General features: G+C 35.4%; 1 protein-coding gene across 4 annotated transcripts in view; it reads right to left on the reverse strand.

Annotated features, from left to right (window-relative positions):
- LOC105483299 (sodium voltage-gated channel alpha subunit 7) overlaps positions 1–20,839 on the reverse strand; it is a 102,350-nt gene that overhangs the window by 41,832 nt on the left and 39,679 nt on the right. For all 4 annotated transcript variants that reach the window (XR_011609848.1, XM_071072888.1, XM_071072887.1 and 1 more), the window contains exons 9-13: positions 19,063–19,204; positions 13,867–14,073; positions 4,481–4,577; positions 1,808–2,046; positions 558–731 (exon numbers count right to left, since the gene is read on the reverse strand). Coding sequence is in view for 3 of the 4 variants with exons in the window: in XM_071072888.1 (XP_070928989.1) it covers positions 558–731; positions 1,808–2,046; positions 4,481–4,577; positions 13,867–14,073; positions 19,063–19,204 (859 nt within the window). In the remaining variant the exon portion in view is untranslated. The remainder of the gene's footprint in view (positions 1–557; positions 732–1,807; positions 2,047–4,480; positions 4,578–13,866; positions 14,074–19,062; positions 19,205–20,839) is intronic.

Below are 20,839 nucleotides of genomic sequence, written 5' to 3' on the forward strand. Positions count from 1 at the left end.
TTCCTTCAACCTGTCACCAGAATGCAACCATGTATAACTTATCGAAAGCTTATTATTTCAATAAACATTATTCTAATAACATTACTCCTTTGTTTAATTTTCTGAGTCTCACCATTACCCTACCTCATAGACATACACTAATTTTTACCTAATAATTATTATAGTAACATTCTGCTGGCCTGACTGGTCTTCCTTTGTACCTGACATTTAGAAATACTCACCTTATTTCGGCTTCTTGGTGTCATATTAGAATTCTACTTTGGAGACTCCTAATTTTCTTGCTTTCCAAAATGTACTCAGTTACCCTGACCCTGCTTTCTAAAACTGTATCTCAAATTTCCTGCATATATGGCATTATTTCCTTTAACGTTGTGGTCAAATAACAGCATTGGAGACTGCTTACTCTTTCCTTGGCAATAAACTCTTTATATATTAATCAATTCATTTAACACTTCCAATGTCCCAATGGGATAGGTATTACTGTAGCCCCATTTTATGTCTGCAGAAACTGAGATAAACTTCGATCAAATAAAAGTTAGGTATTGGATTCTACTTACCATCCTGAATAATCGAAGAAGAGCCATTCCTTCAACATTTGCTAGACAAAGTTCTGTTAAACCATGGAACACTATTACACTATCAAAAATGTTCCAACCTACTTGGAAATACCCATATGGATGCATTGCAATTATTTTAAAAATCATTTCTGCTGTGAAAATTCCAATGAAAACCTAAATGAAAACCAAACACACAGGTGAGAATATGATTCCAAGAGCTGTATCAGAATCTTCACACAAAAACTCTGTAACACACACTGTTTACTTGTCACTGTCACATTCTTCACAGCTTCTCTGTCAAGATCTGGTTAGTTGTGGAGTCTGCATTATAAGGACAGACTCATACATTTTATTCAACAATCTAATGTCAAACATTATATACAGAATCTTTTATTATTTTAATAAAATTCATCCTAGAAGAAAACAAACGAATATTTCAGGGTGAAGACCTTTCAAGTTTGAATGATTATTTTTGAGGTACGGAGCACATGGTATGATATTTAATTTTTCAACCTCTGAAAAAACAGCACGAACCTATGGAAGCTGTCCTTTAAAAACTGTACTGGCAGAAATCACTAAATTGCTGTTTTGGTACCAAATAAATGTATAATTTGAAACTTGTTGCAGTTTGGCTGCTTTTATTAGTACCAAGCAACTAAACAACAACAGGGAAAGAAAATACATTTAAACAATATACATTTGCTTGAATGTGAACTATTTTTAAACTCACAGGAATTTGCTTTGTCTTTTGAATTGTATGTGAAAAAGGACAGGTGAATCTCAAAAATACCAGGCTAAAATGATAAGTTCCAATCCTGGGCAAAGATACACGGTTAGAACAGACAGGGCCAACTGCTGCTTTAATCAGAATTAAGAATTCAGGAGTCAGGTGCTTATTATTTTACCTCTGCCCTACTCTGGTCTATGAGCTAATGGTACCAAGAGACTGTATATTTGGGAAGGGAGGGGCAATAAAGAATTTCCATGTAATGTAACTGCCAAGCAGCTGGCTATGAATCCCAAATTTAAACTGGGGAATTTTAAATTCCAGCTGTAAAACTATTCAATGATAAGAACCTTTACAAAGCAGGGGTTGGAGAGATAAAGCACAAACACGAGGCTTCATTCAATAATTATGCATATTGCCACACATTGGAGTTACAGAATAAAATAATGGGAATAATGATGAACAAAGAAAAGTTCAATGACAAGAAACTACAAGTGAAAATAATGTACAATGAGAGTCTTACCAGGTTTCCAATGTTGAGAAGATTGTTAGTTGATTTACTCATTGGATAACGCTCCAAGGCCAGAAAACATATGTTTAAAATTATGCATATGATAAGGAAAAGATCAGTAAATGGTGCCATTACAATCCTATGGACAAATTCTTTCAATTTTGACCAACAGGGAGAACAATTCCATATCAAGAAAGTTGTCGCAAATTTATACCAATATAATGGGCATATCTTTTTGGATTTTTCAAGTTCTGAAATGAAAGAATACAAAAGTTAAACATTCTGGCCAGGTGCAGTGGCTCATGCCTGTTATCCCAGCACTTTGCGAAGCCCAGGTGGGCGAATCACCTAAGGTTAGGAGTTCGAGATCAGCCTGGCCAATATAGCGAAACCTTGTCAATACAAAAAATAGCCGGGTGTGGTGGTGCCTGTAATCCCAGCCACTCAGGAGGCCGAGGTAGGAGAATTGCTTGAACCCGGGAGGCAGAGGTTGCAGTGAGCTGAGATTGTGCCACTGCACTCCAGTCTGGGCAACAGAGTGAGACTCTGCCAAAAGAAGGAAAGAGAAAGAGAGAGAGAGAGAGAGAGAGAGAGAGAGAGAGAGAAGGGAAACCCTCTCTTGGGCAACCCACTTTCTCAGCATGAGGAAGCTTTCTCTCTCTCTCCTTTCTTTTTTGTCTGTTAAACTTTCTGCTCCTTAACCCACTTCACATGTGTCCACGTCGTTAATCATCTCGGCGTGAGACAACTAACCCCAGCCTTGCATTTGCAGGATGAAGCCGACTTGATCATGGTGGATAAGCATTTTGATGTGCTGCTGGATTCGATAAAAACAAGCAATGGGAAAAGGATTCTGTATTTAATAAATGGTGCTGGGAAAACTGGCTAGCCATGTTCAGAAAACAGAAACTGGACCCCATCCTTCCACCATATACAAAAATTAAATCAAGATGGATTAAAGACTTAAATGTGAAACCTAAAACCATAAAAACCATACAGGAAAACCTAGGCAATATGATTCAGGACATAGGCATGGGCAAAGCCTTCATGACACCAAAAGCAATGGCAACAAAAGCCAAAATTAACAAATGGGATCACATTAAATTAAAGAGCTTCTGCACAGCAAAGGAAACTATCATCAGAGTGAACAGACAACTTACAGAATGGGAGAAAATGTTTGCAATCTATCCATCTGGCAAAGGTCTAATATTCAGAATCTTCAAGGAACTTAAACAAATTTACAAGAAAAAACAACCCCATCAAAAAGTGGGTGAAGGACATGAACAGATACTTCTCAAAAGAAGACATTTATGTGGCCAACAAAACATATGAAAAAAAGCTCATCATCACTAGTCATTATAGAAATGTAAATCAAAACCACAATGAGAAACCATTTCACGCCAGTTAGAATTGGCCTCATTTAAAAGTCAAGAAACAACAGATGCTGGCGAGGATGTGGAGAAATAAGAACACTTTTACACTGTTGGTGGGAATGTAAATTAGCTCAACCATTGTAGAAGACAGTGTGGCGATTTCTCAAGGATCTAGAACCAGAAATACCATTTGACCCAGCAATCTCATTACTGGGTATATACTGAAGGGATTATGAATCGTTCTACCATAAAGACACATGCACACGTATGTTCATTGCAGCGCTATTCACAATAGCAAAGACTTGGAACCAACCCAAACGCCCATCAATGATAGACTGGATAAAGAAAATGTGGCACATATACACTATGGAGCACTATGCAGCCATAAAAAAGAATGAGTTTATGTCCTCTGCAGGGACATGGATGAAGCTGGAAACCATCATTCTCAGCAAACTAACACAGGAACAGGAACCAAACACTGCATGTCCTCACTCATGGGTGGGAGTTGAACAACGAGAACACATGGACACAGAGATGGGGGCATCACACACAGGGGCCTGTCAGTGGGTAGGTGGCAAAGGGAGGGCGAACATTGGGAAAAGTGCCTAATGCATGCAGAGCTCAAGACCTGGATGCTGGGTTGATGGGTGCAGCAGATCACCATGGCACATGTACACCTATGTAGCAAACCTGCACGTCCTGCACATGTATCCCAGAACTTAAATTTTAATTAAAAAAAAAAAATCTGTGTGTGGAAAAAAAAAGCTGAATGAATTAAATTTCCTCTATTGTGTTCATGCTTGGCTGAGATAGACAAAAGAAAATGAAGCAAACTGTGTATTAGAAGAAAAATGTAGGGACATCTCTCAAAAAAACAAATATGGAACATAGTTGAGAACATTGTGACTTATAATGTCTAGATTTACATGCTTTACAAATTAATGCCTTTTGATATTGTCCATGATAAATAATTATTGGTTACACATAAAAATATAGAGATAAGTCTAGAAAGGACCTTGAGATATTAATGCTATATACCACAATCTCTATTCTTAGTCACAATTTAATATGTCAGTATGTTTTTAATGTTAAACAAAGAAAATTATTTGGTACTCTTTGGTCACTCTTTCCAATGTTTAAAACACCATGATTCTGAACTTTTTATGCATGGCTTATCCTAATATTCTCAAATATTTCTTAAATTTTTGTTGTGTTACCATCTAAGATTCTAAAGAAATTGCTGAATTTCTTTAAAAGTGAATTTTATGAGTAGTACCTTCAATAGTGAGTATCTAATTATTTAGTACTTTACCTTCCTTATGTCTGAGAGTAGCATCTTCCAACACATCCAGTGATGTGTCTGTGGAAGTTGGTGACCTTTTCTTCATTTCTATTTGTATGGTCTTGGCCTGAAAAGGAATTTGATGGTTTAATACTGGCATCCTCTCTTTGAAGGTCCAAGACTATAAGAAGGTGCACAGCCTTGCTAAAAGCTCCAGTTATTCTCCTGGAGCCTTTTCTTTTTATTAAATTGATACATAATCATTGTACATATTTGAGGGGTATATGTGGTATTTTCATACATGCATACAATCTGTAATGATCAAGTCGGGTTAATTGGAATGCACATCATCTGAAACATTTATCTTTTCTTTGTATTGATAACATTTCAATTCCTCTCCTATAGCTATTTTGAACTATATAATAAATTATTAACTAGAGTCACTGTACTACTGAACACTAGATCTTATTCCTTCTATTTAACCATATTTTTTGCACCCATTAGCTAACTTCTCTTCATATCCTCTCATACATACACTTTGCAGCCTCTGGTAACCACCAATAAACTATCTCCTTTTATGAGATCCACATTTTTAGCTCCCACATACGACTGAAAACATGTGAAGATGGTCTTTCTGTGCCTGGCTTATTTCACTTAACATAACCTCAAGTTCCAATCATGTTGCTGCAAATGACAAGACTTTATTCTTTTTAATGGCTGAATAATATTCCATTGTGTATATACTACATTTTCTTTATTCAGGTATCCATTGACAGACACTTAAGTTTATTCATATCTTGGCTATTGTGAATAATACTGCGACAAACATGGAAGTACAGATATTTCTTCAATATGCTGACTTTCTTTCTTTTGAGTACATACCCTGCAGTGGGATCCCTGAATGATATGGTAGCTCTATTTTTAGTCTTTTGAGGAACCTCCATACTGTTCCCATAGTGGCTGTACTAATTTACATTCCCACTAAGAGTGTTCCAGAATTTTGGGGTTCTATCACCTGCCAATCTTTAGGCAGTTATTAAACTGATTTAGGAGTTCTTAAAATTAAATAAAATTTTATACTGTGAGCTCTGAGATCAAATATTAAAGGAGCAAAGACCATGAAATGGTTGTGGTATGATGCATATTTGACAAATAATCCAATATATAGATACAGTTTAGGATTATTGCAAAATATCCAATCAGGAAACATACTACTAAGTAATAACAGAGTGTTTTTCTAACATCTTAAATTTTGTTAGGAAAATGTTAGCTTTATAACCTTGTAAATGATCTTGATAAAATAAAAAATTGTTTGGCATTGTGATAATAAGTCTTGAAGAATAACGAGCACTGGAATGGATTTGTAAGGGTTGTCCTAGATAGACCGTGTATGATATTAAATGAGTAGGACAGGCATAATTCTGTAAGAGAATTACTTATTTCTGTTTCTCATGTCTCTTGAATAATGGTTTTAAGAGATCTTCTGCTTTACTGATCTTGCATTGGTAAGATAGTTAAAACTCCCAGGCTTTGTTGTAGATATTACAAGTTCTATGCATTCATAACTCTGAGGAGTGTGACCAAAGGTGTTTCCAGTGATCAGATGTAAAACGGTATTTGAATTTAAATGTTAAGAACTAGACAATGGATGGATGATATTACACTATAGTGATCCCCAACTGTTTTTACATTTGACACATGCAAAGGATGACACTATCTGTGTATTTGTTAACTTGGGGAAAATAGGTAAAGACTGCTCTTGAATAGAGTTAACTGACACAGGGGCTGCCACTGCCCCAGCACTGAGGGAGTTAATGGTTGAGGCTTGCCAATACCCAACCCAACATTCCGGCTGGCAAATTCTGCTGTGGTATATCTTCAATGGTATAATAGATACCATGAAAATTGTTACATTATTTCACTATCAGTCAAGCCTCCTGCAATTTCACAAATACAACAGCTAGAGGAGGATAAAGCCAATCATACTGCATACTGGGTTTCCTCAGACCGATGACAGACTCTGTAGGTCTAAATTCCAGTTCCTCTTTTCTTTTTCCCCAGTAGGTAAAGTACATGAACAGACACTTCCCAAAAGAAGGTATACTGTGGTAAACAAATATATGATAAAATGCTCAACCTCAGTGATCATTAGAGAAACAAAAGTCAAAACCACAATGAGAAATTGTTTCCCACCAGTCAGAAGGGCTATTGCTAAAAAGACCAAAATAAACAAACAAACAAACAAAACAGATGTTGGTGAGGTTGTGGAGAAATTGGAATGCTTGTACACTGCTGGTGGGAATGTAAGTTCAGTCACTGTGGAAAGCCGTTTGGAGATTTCTTAAATAACTTAAAATAGAGTTAACATTAAAGCCAGCAGTCCCAATACTGAGTATATACCCAAAGGAATACAAATCATTCTATCAAAAAGACACATTCACGTTTATGTTCATCACAGCACTATTCACAACAGCAAGGACATGGGATCAATCTAGATGCCCATCAACAGTAGACTAAATAAAGAAAATGTAGTAGCCTGGAATACTATACCACTCTAAAAGAAGAACAAAATCATGTCCTTTGCAGCTTGATGAACATGGATGCAGCTGGAGGCCATTATCCTAAGCCAGTTAAGGCAGGAACAGAAAACCAAATACCGTATGTTCTCACTTGTAAGTGACAGCTAAACTTTGTGTGCACATGGACATTAAGATGGGAACAATAGACATTAGGTACTGGGGACTACTAGAGGGGGAAGGCTCGCGGGTGGGCAAGAGTTGAAGGACTACCTACCAGGCACTATGCTCACTACCTGGGTGATGGGATCATTCCTACACCAAACCTCGGTGACATGAAATTTGCCCATGTAACATGTGCACATGTACCCCCGAATCTAAAATAAAAGTTGAGAAAAAAAGAGAAACTTTTAAAAAAGTAATCTAAAAGTTCAAGATGTGGATAGGTGTGGTGGCTTATGCCTGTAATCCCAGCACTTTGGGAGGCCAAGGCGGGCGGATCACGAGGTCAGGAGATTGAGGTCATTCTGGCCAACATGGTGAAACCCTGTCTCTACCAAAAATACAAAAATTAGCTGGGCATGATAGGGCATGCCTATAGTCCCAGCTACTTGGGAGGTTGAGGCAGGAGAGTCGCTTGAACCTGGGAGGTGGAGGTTGCAGTGAGACCAGATCGCACCACTGTACTCCAGCCTGGCGACAGAGTGAGACTCCTTCTCAAAAAAGTTCAGGATGTAAGGGTTAGATTTTTGTTGTTGTTGTTTAAACTATGCTTATTCTAGACACTATTTTTAGCTGAACTATAAGTTTACATAAAATGTAAGTTATAATTTATGCAATTTCAAATTTTCATGACATTAAAAACCAATAGAAGTAATTTTTTGTTATTAAGATCTGGCAGGGATTTCTTATATGTGTATCTCCTAAAGACGATATTGTGAGACATAGTGAATAATATCCTTGATTATATCCTTAATGGAGAGGAATTAATTACTCTTCATAGAGCTGTTTCAGATAGGGACAATGTTTGTTGGAATCGCATTAAGAAGCAATTCAGTAAAGATAATTGTCCAGGGTGGGGAATGGGGAATAAAGTACGTGGTAATAATACTGTTGCTGATATAGTTAGTGCTCAATTATCTACTACTTTGGCTTCAACTATGAATAGATTTCAGAATATGAAATGAATAAACCACATGTCTGCTTAGTAAAATATTTACCTTGATTGAGCTTCTTACAAATATTGAATAAATGCCCACACATGGGCCAAATACTAAGGACGTAGCTATTTTACAATGAAAATTGAGAGGACTGTTACTCAACACCCTTCCTTTATGGGATATTTAAGAGCTAATAAGGGCATATGCCTGAACTTTTGACAATCCAATATTAAAATTAAACTGTAAAAGGTGACTAGGATTCTTTTTCTCAAAACTAGTTTAAGTATTTTTTGGAGCGGAAGTAGTAATAAGGAAGAACTTGGTCACATGTCTTGCATTTACCTGAATATCTGACAAGTTTGTCATGAACTCAGGGTTACTCTTTACTGCAGCCATGCTGGCCTTTTTAATTCTCTGACTCACCCTGCCCACTCCATCTATTTAGCCTGGACACATTCTTCACATTTCAGCTCAAGTGTCAGTTTCTCATAGAAACCTTCTCTGACTCAGAGAATCCTTTATAAAAGGCCTTCAAAGGACCATGTCTCTCTGTTTTATTCCACTTGCCCCAGTTTCCTTTAATTTATTAAAGCAGAGAATAATAGAGTGAACCACCAAGTAACCAATATCCAGCCTCAACAATTACTAATGTTCTATTCTTCCTTTTTCATTTATTCTTCACTCTACTTATTTTCTGAAATATTTATTTTAAATGAAATTTCAGAGATAATACACTTTTCAGATAAAATATTAAAAATATAAATAACAACACCATTATCACAATTAGCAAAATTAGTAATTCCTTAATATTAACCAGTACTCATATTATACCCAATGCATTACTCAAAAACATCACTACAGTTGATTTGTTCTAATCAAAATACAAACAAGGTCCAAATATTTTATGTACTTGGCAGTTTTATCAATTATCTTGTAATTTAATTTATTTTTTCCAACATGATTTATTTTGTAAAGATTCTGGGTTGCTTATACTTTAGACTTTTTCACACTCTGTATTAGGTAGATTGTATCATTTCAGTGTAATTTAATGTACTCCTCTCTCTCTTATAGTCTCTGGGGGGAAAAAAAAGCAATTGGATCAAGACGCTTATTAGACTTAACTCAAATTTTGCAAAGAATATATTGTATCTGGTATTTTGTGTTTTCTATTCCATAACAGCAGGAAACACATAATTTATTGTCCTTGAGATACAATTTAGTGTTTATGATAATTTGATAGTCTATCTATCCATTAGACCATTAGCTTCATGAAGATAGACACTCTATTTGTGTTTATTAAAACTTTTTATATCCAGTGCTTTGTACAATTGTCAATCATGGTTTAGTTAGATGAATTATGACTATCATTTTAAATGTGGCAAATATTTTTTTAAAATATTTGTATTTCTACAATTTTACATACATGATTATCTTTCTGAGATTTTGCCAGTAGTTGACAATTCATAAGAAAGTTTCACCTGCAAGGAGTGCTACTGTTTCAGCACTGAGCCTCCGGAATGAGGAAGTGAAGTGGTAAATGATGGATTCTATTCCACAGTGTTGTGAAATCAAATATCAGTGAGTATAGATCAATCTCTGCGGCTGGAACTCCTCAGTGAGGATTAAACTCAAGAATTCATGATGGTACTTATCATATGTCTGGTGCATATTTGACCCTCAATAAACATTTTATGTGACTGCTACCGTCACTTTTATTATTCTTTTAATTATACCTAAATAGAATCAAAGACAAGAATTTTATGTTGCTGGGTGTTTCTCTATTGGAACAGCCATGCCTTCTTGTGTTTGCCTTCTTGTGTTCTCTATAATTAGTGACTGATTATTTATGAACTTTATTACCATGAATTAAATTTTATAGTGTAATAATATAAACATTTTAATATCTTGTATAATATTATGGCTAGTTCTACATTTCCCACTTTGGAGACTGAACCTCAATTTTCTAATGTGAAATATTGAGATAATTCTAATACCTCAAAGGGTTGTCACAGTAGAAAGGCAACAATGTATGTACAAATTTAGCATTGAGTCTGAAACATAGTAAATAAGCAATAAATGTTGCATGATATTAATGTTATTATATTGTTATGAGATAATTCACTCCTATGTGAATTTATTCAAATGTGAGTTTATTCAATCCGATTTTTTCCACAAAAATCGTGTTCTTAATATAGATTGCTGAGCACAATAGTTTGTGTAAAAGCTCTCTTCAACATGATGCATCATATTAACATTTCATAATAATTTTATTAATATTCTTCATAACGTTTTTCAGTTGCTCAGTATAGTGTAAGCAATGCTTAGTGCTTTACATGCATTTATTTCATTTGGACCTCACTACAACCCATAAGACAGGTACTTTATATACATTTTGCAGATAAAAAAAGCTGAAGTTAAGAAAAGCTAACAAACTTGGCAAACATCATTCATCTATAAGTAGCTAAATTGGGCTCAAATCCACATTTATCTGACTGCAGAGCTGTGCTTTTGGCCAATATGACCAATAGCTTTCCTATAATGTGAGAATATGAAGCACCTGAGGAATATCCCGGCAATTCCAGCATTGGAATTGACATCTCACTGGTTTGCAAGCAGATCAGTGACCTGTAGAGCCCTCAATTTGTTCCATTTTACATTATTTTTTCCAGTTTTTGTCTTTATAAATAAAACGGGAAAATTCTTGCACAAATAGTGTATACTTTTACTTCCCAGAAAATTCTGCTTGATAAAATGTTCTCGGAATCTTCCAGGAAAAGAAATGGGTTATGATTTAAAATTTTAATAAAAATCAGAAAATGTGATCCAGAGTAGAAAAGTGAGCGGAAATATTGTAAAACTGGGAAATATCCAAGTTCTTCATAAGCAGAGTTAATAAAACATTTCATCTAGGATCAGAGAAGCATTGTTACATTCTTGGATACAATTGAGTGCAGCCATAAGCCCTTAAGATTGTGAAATACCTCTTCAGAACAAATTACACGTTCAACATATCATTCAAACCCTAATCGCTCAATCTGAAGGACCCCGGACTCATTTCTTAGAAACAGAAAGCTTTTGAAATTTGTTTTTCTGTGGCTTACTCATATATAATGGGAATACTCAATAGCCGTTTTTATACATGTTTTCTTCACACAGTCCACAATTGCTTCTTGTTCAATGGTATGCATGTTATGGACACAAGCAGCTATCGAGTCATTCAGTATGATCTTACATCATGTTGTTCAGATCCCACTTTTTGGTACAGTAGCTTTCTAAAGTTTCTTGACTGGTGATGACTTAATAAAAGGGTTACATACAGGGGAGTTAACATTTCCCTCTTTGACTTAGTAGGGATGTTTGGTATTAATGTACCTTACTACATATTCCACTTCGTGGCAGAGTGTATCTCGGCCCTTTACCTTTCCCCCTTGTCTTTTTATGCCTTTATGAGAGGGTTCTGAGTATGGCTCCTCTCTATTTTTTGTTCTCTAGCTCAATGTAGACCTTTTTCCCATTTACCAAAAAGGTAGTTCAAGGAAGAGACGTGAGATTGCCAGGTCCTGCAGAATATTAGAAAGCTACTTCTGGTTGCTTTCTTCCATCTGGTCCCTTCTTTAAGCACACTCATGCACAGTTTAGATTTTTAAAGACAATTTTACAAAACTTCCTTAATGCTACTTCTGTCAATACTTTGAAATTAATACACCAAAGTTTTTGCTATGAGGCTAAATAATCTGGAAAAAAAATTAAAGCACAACACTAAGCTAGTTGAAAATTACAGTAAAACATTGTTAGGTTTTATTCATCTGGATTTAATTATTTCAGGAATAAAATAATTCCCTGTACTATGATACATAGTGCATTACCTCTGGGAAGAACTAGAAAGCCAAAAAATTAATTTTATTTCTGTCTACAACTTCAGTACTGTAATTTTATCCATCCTTTTAGTACTTTCTAATTTCTAAATTATGGAAGATTCTGTCACTTTTGCATTAACACCAGACATTTTTCAAAGTTGTAGCAAAAGCAAGCTCTCTTATTGAAATATTTTTTGATCTTCTGATTACACACAGATATAAACATCTATTAGAAGGCAATGTACTCCAAGACCTTAAAAAGACACCTCTAGCACTGTGATTTTTAAGAAGCATAAAAAAAAAGAAACCATGTCATTTGCAGCAACACGGATGCAGCTTGAGGCCATTATCCTAAGTGAATTAACACATGAACAGAAAACTAAATACTGCATGTTCTCACTTACTAAATGGGGGCTCAGCACTGGGCACACATGGACCTAATAATGGGAACAACAGACCCTGGGGACTATTAGAGGGAGAAGGGACTATTAGATGGGGAAGAGAAGAGGGAGGGCAAGGAAGGCCTGAAAAACTGCTTGTTGGGTACCAAACACTACCTGGGTGACACCTAAGTCTCACTGTCACACAATATACCCACATAACAAACCTCCACATGTAGCCCCTGAATCTAAAAGTTGAAATTTTGAGATATGTTCCATAAATACCTAGTTTATTGAGTGTTTTTAGCATGAAGGGGTGTTGAATTTTATCGAAGGCCTTTTCTGCATCTATTGAGATAATCATGTGGTTTTTGTCATTGGTTCTATTTATGTGATGGATTACATTTATTGATTTACTTATTTTGAACCAGCCTTGCATCCCAGAAATGAAGCCGACTTGATTGTGGTGGATAAGCTTTTTAATGTGCTGCTGGATTTGGTTTGCCAGTATTGTTAGACTGGATAAAGAAAATGTGGCACATATACACCATGAAATACTATGCAACCATAAAAAAGAATGAGTTCATGTCCTTTGCAGGGACATGGATGAAGCTGGAAACCATCATTCTCAACAAACTAACACAGGAACAGAAGACCAAGCACCGCATGTTCTCACTCATAAGTGGAAGTTGAACAATGAGAGCACACGGGCACAGGGAGGTGAAAAATCACACATCAGGAACTGTCGGGGAGTGGGGGCAAGGGGAGCGATAGCATTAGGAGAAATATCTAACAGAGATGACAGGTTGATGGGTGCAGTAAACCACCATGGCACATGTATACCTATGTAACAAACCTGCATGTTCTAGACATATATCCCAGAACTTAAAGTATAATAATAATAAAAAGATGCTCTAATAAAGCAATTATTTAAAATTCCAAAAACTGTTGAAATTATTAAAAATTTAAAAATTTAAAACTGCATAGAAAAATAAAGAACACTACCATCACTAAGAAAAAGAACTAAAACCCAAACAAAAAAATATCATAGTATGAACCCAGGAGGCAGAGCTTGCAGTGAGCCGAGATCGTACCACTGCACTCCAGCCTGGGCAACAGAGTGAGACTCTGTCTCAAAATAAATAAATAAATAAATAAATAAATAAATAAATAAATAACAATTTTTTAAAAATCATAAGTGTGGTAGATTATTTGCCATAATAGCCACAGATTTCCTTCTTTTTATTTATACCCTTAGGAAATCCCTTTCCACCTTAACTCTAACCTTGGCCATGTTACTTGCTTTACCCACTGGACAATAACAAAGGTGACACAAGCAGAGCCTTAAAGCACTTGGCATTGGTGCTTGCTCCCCTGCTGTTTTTTGCAATCTGTGACCATGAGACCAGCGATGCACTGTCTCAACTGAGCCTAAGCCATAGAATCATGAGCAAATAAATGGTTGTGTCAAGATAAAAATAAAATATATATATATATATATACCTCATCTGTTTCATTTCCTTCCTGAAGTTCTTTCCCAGTCTGTTGAAATTTTGGTTCAATCTTCTTAGATGTTTGACCAACTCTCTGCTTTTCTTCTTCATAGGCCATGGCAAGTATGCCTAAGAACAAACTTGCCATATAAAAGGAAAACCAAAAACTTACCATGACAAAAAATATCATGTAGACTTTCCCAGAGGCATAAAGTATCTAAGGAAAGGTAGAAAGTAAGGCAAAAGAGTAAAATGTTATTTATCTTCTGTGATTCTCCTATTTTAAAGTAAAAGGCAAAATTTTGTTAGGAAAATAATGTAGCCATAAATGGAATGTAATCATAAGACTGTTTAAGCACTGGCTCCACCTGAAGAAATAAATGAAAACCTTTTGAACTTGAGACATACATGTGAAATATAAAATATATGCTGTAAAACCAAGGGAAAATTAGTAATTTAATTAACTTAGGGTAAGTATTTGATTTTTAGTCTTCATTGATAGAGAAAATACATTTGAAATAATTGTCATCTCTCGATATAGAAACTGGACAGCCTCAACATGGAAAGTTATTTTCTTTGCAGAAGAATCTTTAAATATATGAAGTTTAATGAAGTCAGAGAATGTTTGGAGATTGTTTTTTCTGATTATTACTTTATGGAAAAATCACAGCAAACTAAAAAATTAGTCTTTACAAGGAATGGAGAGCAGAATTATTTCTTTACCTGTCAGAGTATCTGCTTTGGTGAACAACCTTTAGACAAGCTACATGGGGAAGTCAAATTACCCATTTACATGAAGGCAGTGCAGTGGGTGACATTTATAGATAGCAAATTACAACATTTTAGATTGCCAAACACAGCACTGACTAGCTTTTTATTTCATAATAACTGCCTAAGACAGATCAGAAAATTAAAAGATTTTAAAAATTATAAGTAGAGCATTACAAATATAAAATATTATCCATTGATTTGACCTCATTGATCAAAAGTACATAAACAAAATTTAAGAAAACAAATGAGAAATTAAATTAACAGAAAAGTATTATCTACAGAAAATATTGTGTGGATGTAAAGAATGTTTACAGATTAATAGAAAGTTCAAACATTCAATGAGAAATAATTTCTTGACCTAGAGTATATTTGTCTTTAAAAGTATTTTTAATAAGACCTATCATCACAGTGAGTAAACTATTTAGGACTGGTTAAATATTTTCTCACTGAAGTACCTGTTATTTACCGTAGCGCATTCAGCAGTCAGGAACAGGTATTATAAAATACACTGCAAACCCCATCTCTACTAAAAATACAAAAAAAATTAGTTGGATGTGATGGTATTTGCCTGTAGTCCCAGTTACTCAGGAGGCTGAGGTGGGAGGATTGCCTGAGCCCAGGGTGGTTCAGGCTGCTGTGAGCCATGATCACACCACTGAACTCCAGCCTGGGTGACAGAGTGACACCATCTCTCAAAAAAAGTACCCTTCAGGCCATGCACATCAGTAAATAGAGTTGGTTCCAAGTATTCATGGGTTCCATTTCTGTGGATTCAACCAACCATGGGTCCAAACTATACATATTAAAATTTTATCTATATTGAACATATAGACTTTTTATCTTGTCATTATAAACAATACAGTGTAACAACTATACAGTCTCATACCATGTAAAAACATTTAGGTCAATGACCAGCAGCATATACAACAGTCATCTCAAAAGATTCTAATGCAGCTGTTCTATATAGGTATATCAATTTTTTTGTTTTTTTATACTATGTTTTTACTGTATCTTTTATATGCCTACCTATACAAATACTTAGCATAGTGTTCCAATTGCCTACAGTATTCAGTATAGTTACATGGTGTGCAAGTTTGTCGCCTAGGATCAATAGGCTACATACGCTATATAGCCTAGGAGTATAGTAGGCTACATCAACCAAGTTTGTGGAAGTACACTCTATGATGTTCACACAATGATGAAATCACCTAATGACACATTTTTCAGAATGTATCCCTGTCATTAAGTAACACATGACTGTATTTACATAGTATTTACATTGTACTAGGTATTATGAGTAATCTCATTTAACTTATACAGGAGATAATTTATACAGGAAGTATGTAGGTTATATGCAAATTCTATGCCATTTTACATTAAGGAACTTGAGAATTCATGGATTTTAGTATCCACCAGAGGTCCTGTAACTGATCCCCCATACATACTGAAGGACAACTATACTTTATGTTTATTATCTTATTCAATATTGCTTTCAATATACAGAAGACAAATGAAAATTAGATAGGAAAAAAGCTACCAAGATCTCACAGTCTATGAGGGAATGCCTGAATTCAGAACTTTTGCTCTCTCCACTATATAATTCTAGTGGAGCATAAAAGCACATCCTCTTGTTAGCATAAAACAGTATACAATTTCTAGTTTTATTACATTTAATTTGAAATAGAGGCTAACTGTGACCTCTATTTCAATGCTTTTTATGAATATAAAATGAAACATTATACACGAAGATCTTAGCACATCCCGAGTTCCCAATAAATATTAGCTATACTGTAAATATAACTTTGTTCCCTGAGGGTTGATACTGTTTTGTCCCTTTCTGTACCCACAGCATACCAGAATACTTGGATAAAATAAATATATTTTGAATTAATAGAAAACAATAATCTCCAAAACATACACTATACTCTTTGGGAAGAATTGCTAAATTTCCCTATTCATAATTAGTTCAGTTTAAGGCAATGTTCAGCGTACAAATCTAGACAAAATCAAAACAAACTCTATCTACATTAGTCAGTAAAAACTTGGAGCACACTATTCACAATAGCAAAGACTTAGAACCAACCCAATGTCCATCAATGTTAAACTGGATAAAGAAAATGTGGCACATATACATCATGGAATACTATGCAGCCATAAAAAAGAATGAGTTCATGTCCTTTGCAGGCACATGGATGAAGCTGGAAACCATCATTCTCAGCAAACTAACACAGGAACAGAAAACCAAACACCACATATTCTCACTCGTAAGTGGGAGTTGAACAATGAGAACATATGGACACAGGGAGAGAAACATCACACACCAGGGCGCCTGTTTGGAGGGTGGGGGGAAGGGGAGGTATAGCATTAGGAGAAATACCTAATATAGATGACGGGTTGATGGGGTGCAGCAAATCACTATGGCACATGTTTATCTATGTAACAAATCTGCACATTCTGCACATGTATTCCAGAACTTAAAGTATAAAAAACAAACAAAAACTTGGAGTACAACAATGAAGATCCTGAAGGCCCTAACAGCAGGACACTTTCAGACTGTTTCCCTATTTCTTTGGTAGAGGGAAAGAACTATCTTAAAACAATTGCTAATGAGAAAATTAATTCATACATTTTGGGGGTAATAAGTGAAGGGCAAAACCTGTATTATCATAGCATATACTGTGATATAGCCCATACAAATTCACTTATATTTTTATTAAAGTTCCATTAAGCATTCTATGTATAGATGCTGAGAAAGCAACAAAAATTAAAATAAGACAAAAATTCTTATTTTTTTTTTCTCAGATAGATAAAAAGTTAGCAGGTAGTTTCTCAGGCAGTTCGTCTCTAAGTGGGAAAATAGCTGGACAAGCAACTAAAACATCACAATCTGAGGAAAGTATAGTGGCCCGTGGCATTCCATGTAGGATGTGCCTTACTCCTACACTGGGCTTGGGGAAAAGCTCAAAGAAGAAATCATGGTTTCACAGCATAAATTTGAAGCATGAAACTGAAGGCAGATAGGAGGAAACTTAAATTTAGGGAGAGGGTATAACATACATGGAAATATGACATTACGAGAAAAGCTCATTTAGGAAGCAGCAAACCTTTTAAATAATTATACAGAGAGCATATATTAGAGTATGTTAAGAAATAAATCAGGAGATGTAGGCAGATGAGACCTTGAAGGGCACTATATATCATGCATATAGAGTTGGAACTTTGGCCTATGGGAATTTGAAAAACACTGACGGATATTTAGAAGAAGAATAACATGATAAAATTATTTTAGAAATAAGAACCTCCTAGTGTTTTGGAGAAAACACTGAATCTTATCAAAGAGACTCGAAATACCAATGGAGGTACCAGTCTAACAAAATTAGAAAAATATAGTTTGTATAAAAATGTCACTTGTAATATTTTCTTTATTTTTACCAAAAATACAATTATGCTGCATGTATGTTTGGTCTACTTGATTTCCATTTAACAATATATTATGAAACTCTGTGCCCCAAATATATTACTTTAGCCTATCATCATTGATGACCCATTTATACACATATATTGCCCAAAATTTATCAAGTCAACCAAAATAAGCATGGATTGGATGTGTATGAATGTTTGTTTAAAAATAAAGAATGTTCTCCTTCAACTATAAATAACTTCAGAAGTTAGAGTAATGCTGCTTTGAAAATAACACTATTTTCTACTATGATAGAACTTCTCTTCAAAGAAAAACTGCATCCCCATTTTAATGAGCATCATACCTGAGAAACTATGACACATACATAATTAGTTATGAACACAGATTCTCAGAATTTTAATTTCAATTCTCATTACAGTAAGCCTTCTGTTATGGTAACTGGAACATGATTGAATATTGAACTGGATAAGAGGAAATAGAAGAACAAAAAGAAATAGGACACTGTATATATTCAATAAATAATTGCTTAAAACATGGTAATGTCATAAATTCAAAATGTTTTAACTAAAGAATTAATACCTAGAAATGTACTTTATTTAGTATTATCAAATGCATAATATCACAGGCTTTGAAATAAGACTATGATCTGAGATCTGGGAGGTTCAACTGCTGTAAATTTTGGGAGGCTACTCGACCTCTCCAAATCTTAGTGTCTTCATATAAAAAGCACACACACAAACAAACATATACAGTCTCTCTCTTCTCTCTTCTCTCTCTCTCTCTCTCTCTCTCTCTGACCTTGTAGAATTGTTTCAAAGATTAAGTAAGATATAATACACATGGCATTGTGGCCAGCTTATAATTTGACATTCAGTAATTCTAGTTCTCTTTTCTTTTGTCTTCCAATTCTTCTGCACGTAAAAATTTAAAAAACTATATTACATTTGACCATTATCTTAGAAGCGAGGGCATGGTGCCATTCCTAACTACAGTACAGATTCTTTCTGTTCTTACCTGGTGATAAAGTACTTCAGGGTAATCCTGAGCCATTAACCGAAAGAGGGCAAATAAGGCCCAGCCAAAACTGTCAAAATTTGTGAAGCCTTGATCAGGATTTATGCCAGCTTTTACACACACATATCCTTCAGGACACTGACTAAAGAAGACAAAGAAAAAAACCTGCTTACTGTTAGGTGACATTATGGCCAAATCATAACTACAGAACATCTGTCCTGAGTAATAAAGAACTCACTTTTCCACAAGGAGAATAATGTCTTCTCCCAAACAATTGCCTGCTAAAAAGTCACACATGAGTTAGATTTTAAGTTGATACAGTGAACGGTGTTAATTAAGCAAAAATAAAAAGGGGCCTCAAAAGTGGTTTTTGCCAAACCATTTTTTTCTATTTCTTTATTTTTTCATTGACAAAGAGAAACTGTACATATTTGTGAAGTACAACATGCTGTTTTGAAATATGTATATATTGTGCAGTGGCAAAATGGAGCTGATTAACACATGCATACCTCATATACTTTTTTTGTGGTGAGAATACTGAAATCTATTATCTTACCATTTTTCAAGAATAAAATGCATTGTATTAACTATATCTTTACTACTCCAATATCAAAAGGGAAATATCTGAACATCAGAGTGAACTGATGGAAAATAGTACTGATAAAAATACAACTGCAATGGTTGAGGGTATAATTTTCAAATGACTTCATGTAAAGCCTTTAGAACCCACTATTTAAGGGTGAGAAAACACTTATTGCATCGATAATTTATAAGCAGTATTTGCACATGGGGAGGCAGATCCAATTAAATATTTATTTTATTTCCTTTCAGGGAGTCCTCATATTTCTATCCATTTAGGAGCTTCGGTGTTGTGTTCCATGATTACAGTGGTAGCCCAGTAAATCATGCTTCCTCTCTCCACGCCCTTGTGTAGTTTTCTCTCATACTATTTTGGGTTTAGTCATGTTACTTGTTTTAGTTTTAATGGAACAAAGAGAGGTTTAAAAATCATTCGTGCACTGGGACTTGCTAAATTGCTGACCCATAGTATCTGAGCAAATGAAGTTCTGTTGTCTTGTTGTTTTGGGATAATTTACCATGCAGCCAAGTATGACTGCTGCAGTTGAAACACTGCATGACTTTCTTTTCTTGCCTTGAAATATACCATTGTATCCTGAATATCCATGACCACGTACGTATATCCAAAATGTATTTCAGGTCATATTTGAGTTTGCAATGTACATAAAAGGAATTAGCTGAAATGGGATGGGACAGATACATAGAGATGGGCTCACCATTTGGATATGAGAATAGAATGGGAGCCCAGCAGGAGCGGGGCAAAAAAATATGTGCTGAGGCTGGGCACAGGGTGCATTGGCTCACACCTGTAATCTCAGCACTTTGGGAGGCCAAGGTGGGTGAATCGCTTGAGTCCAGGAGGTCAAGACTAGCCTGGGCAACACAGCGAAAACCCACCTCTACTACAAACACAAAAATTAGCCAGTCGTGGTGGCACATGCCTGTAATCCCAGCCACTTGTGAGGCAGAGGCACGAGAATCACTTGAACCCAGGAGGCAGAGGTTACAATGAGCAGAGATTGAGCCACAGCACTGCAGCCTGGGCAACAGAACAAGACTCGGTCTCAAACAAACAAACTATATATATGTATGTGTGTGATTGTGTGTGTGTGTGTGTGTGTGTGTCTGTGTGTTGAGCAAGTGAGAAAATGTCAAAATCCCCTGAATTTAACTAAACCATATAACTCATGCTCTCCTC

Source organism: Macaca nemestrina, chromosome 11 (assembly GCF_043159975.1).
Source record: "Macaca nemestrina isolate mMacNem1 chromosome 11, mMacNem.hap1, whole genome shotgun sequence".
Taxonomy (NCBI): Eukaryota; Metazoa; Chordata; class Mammalia; order Primates; family Cercopithecidae; genus Macaca; species Macaca nemestrina.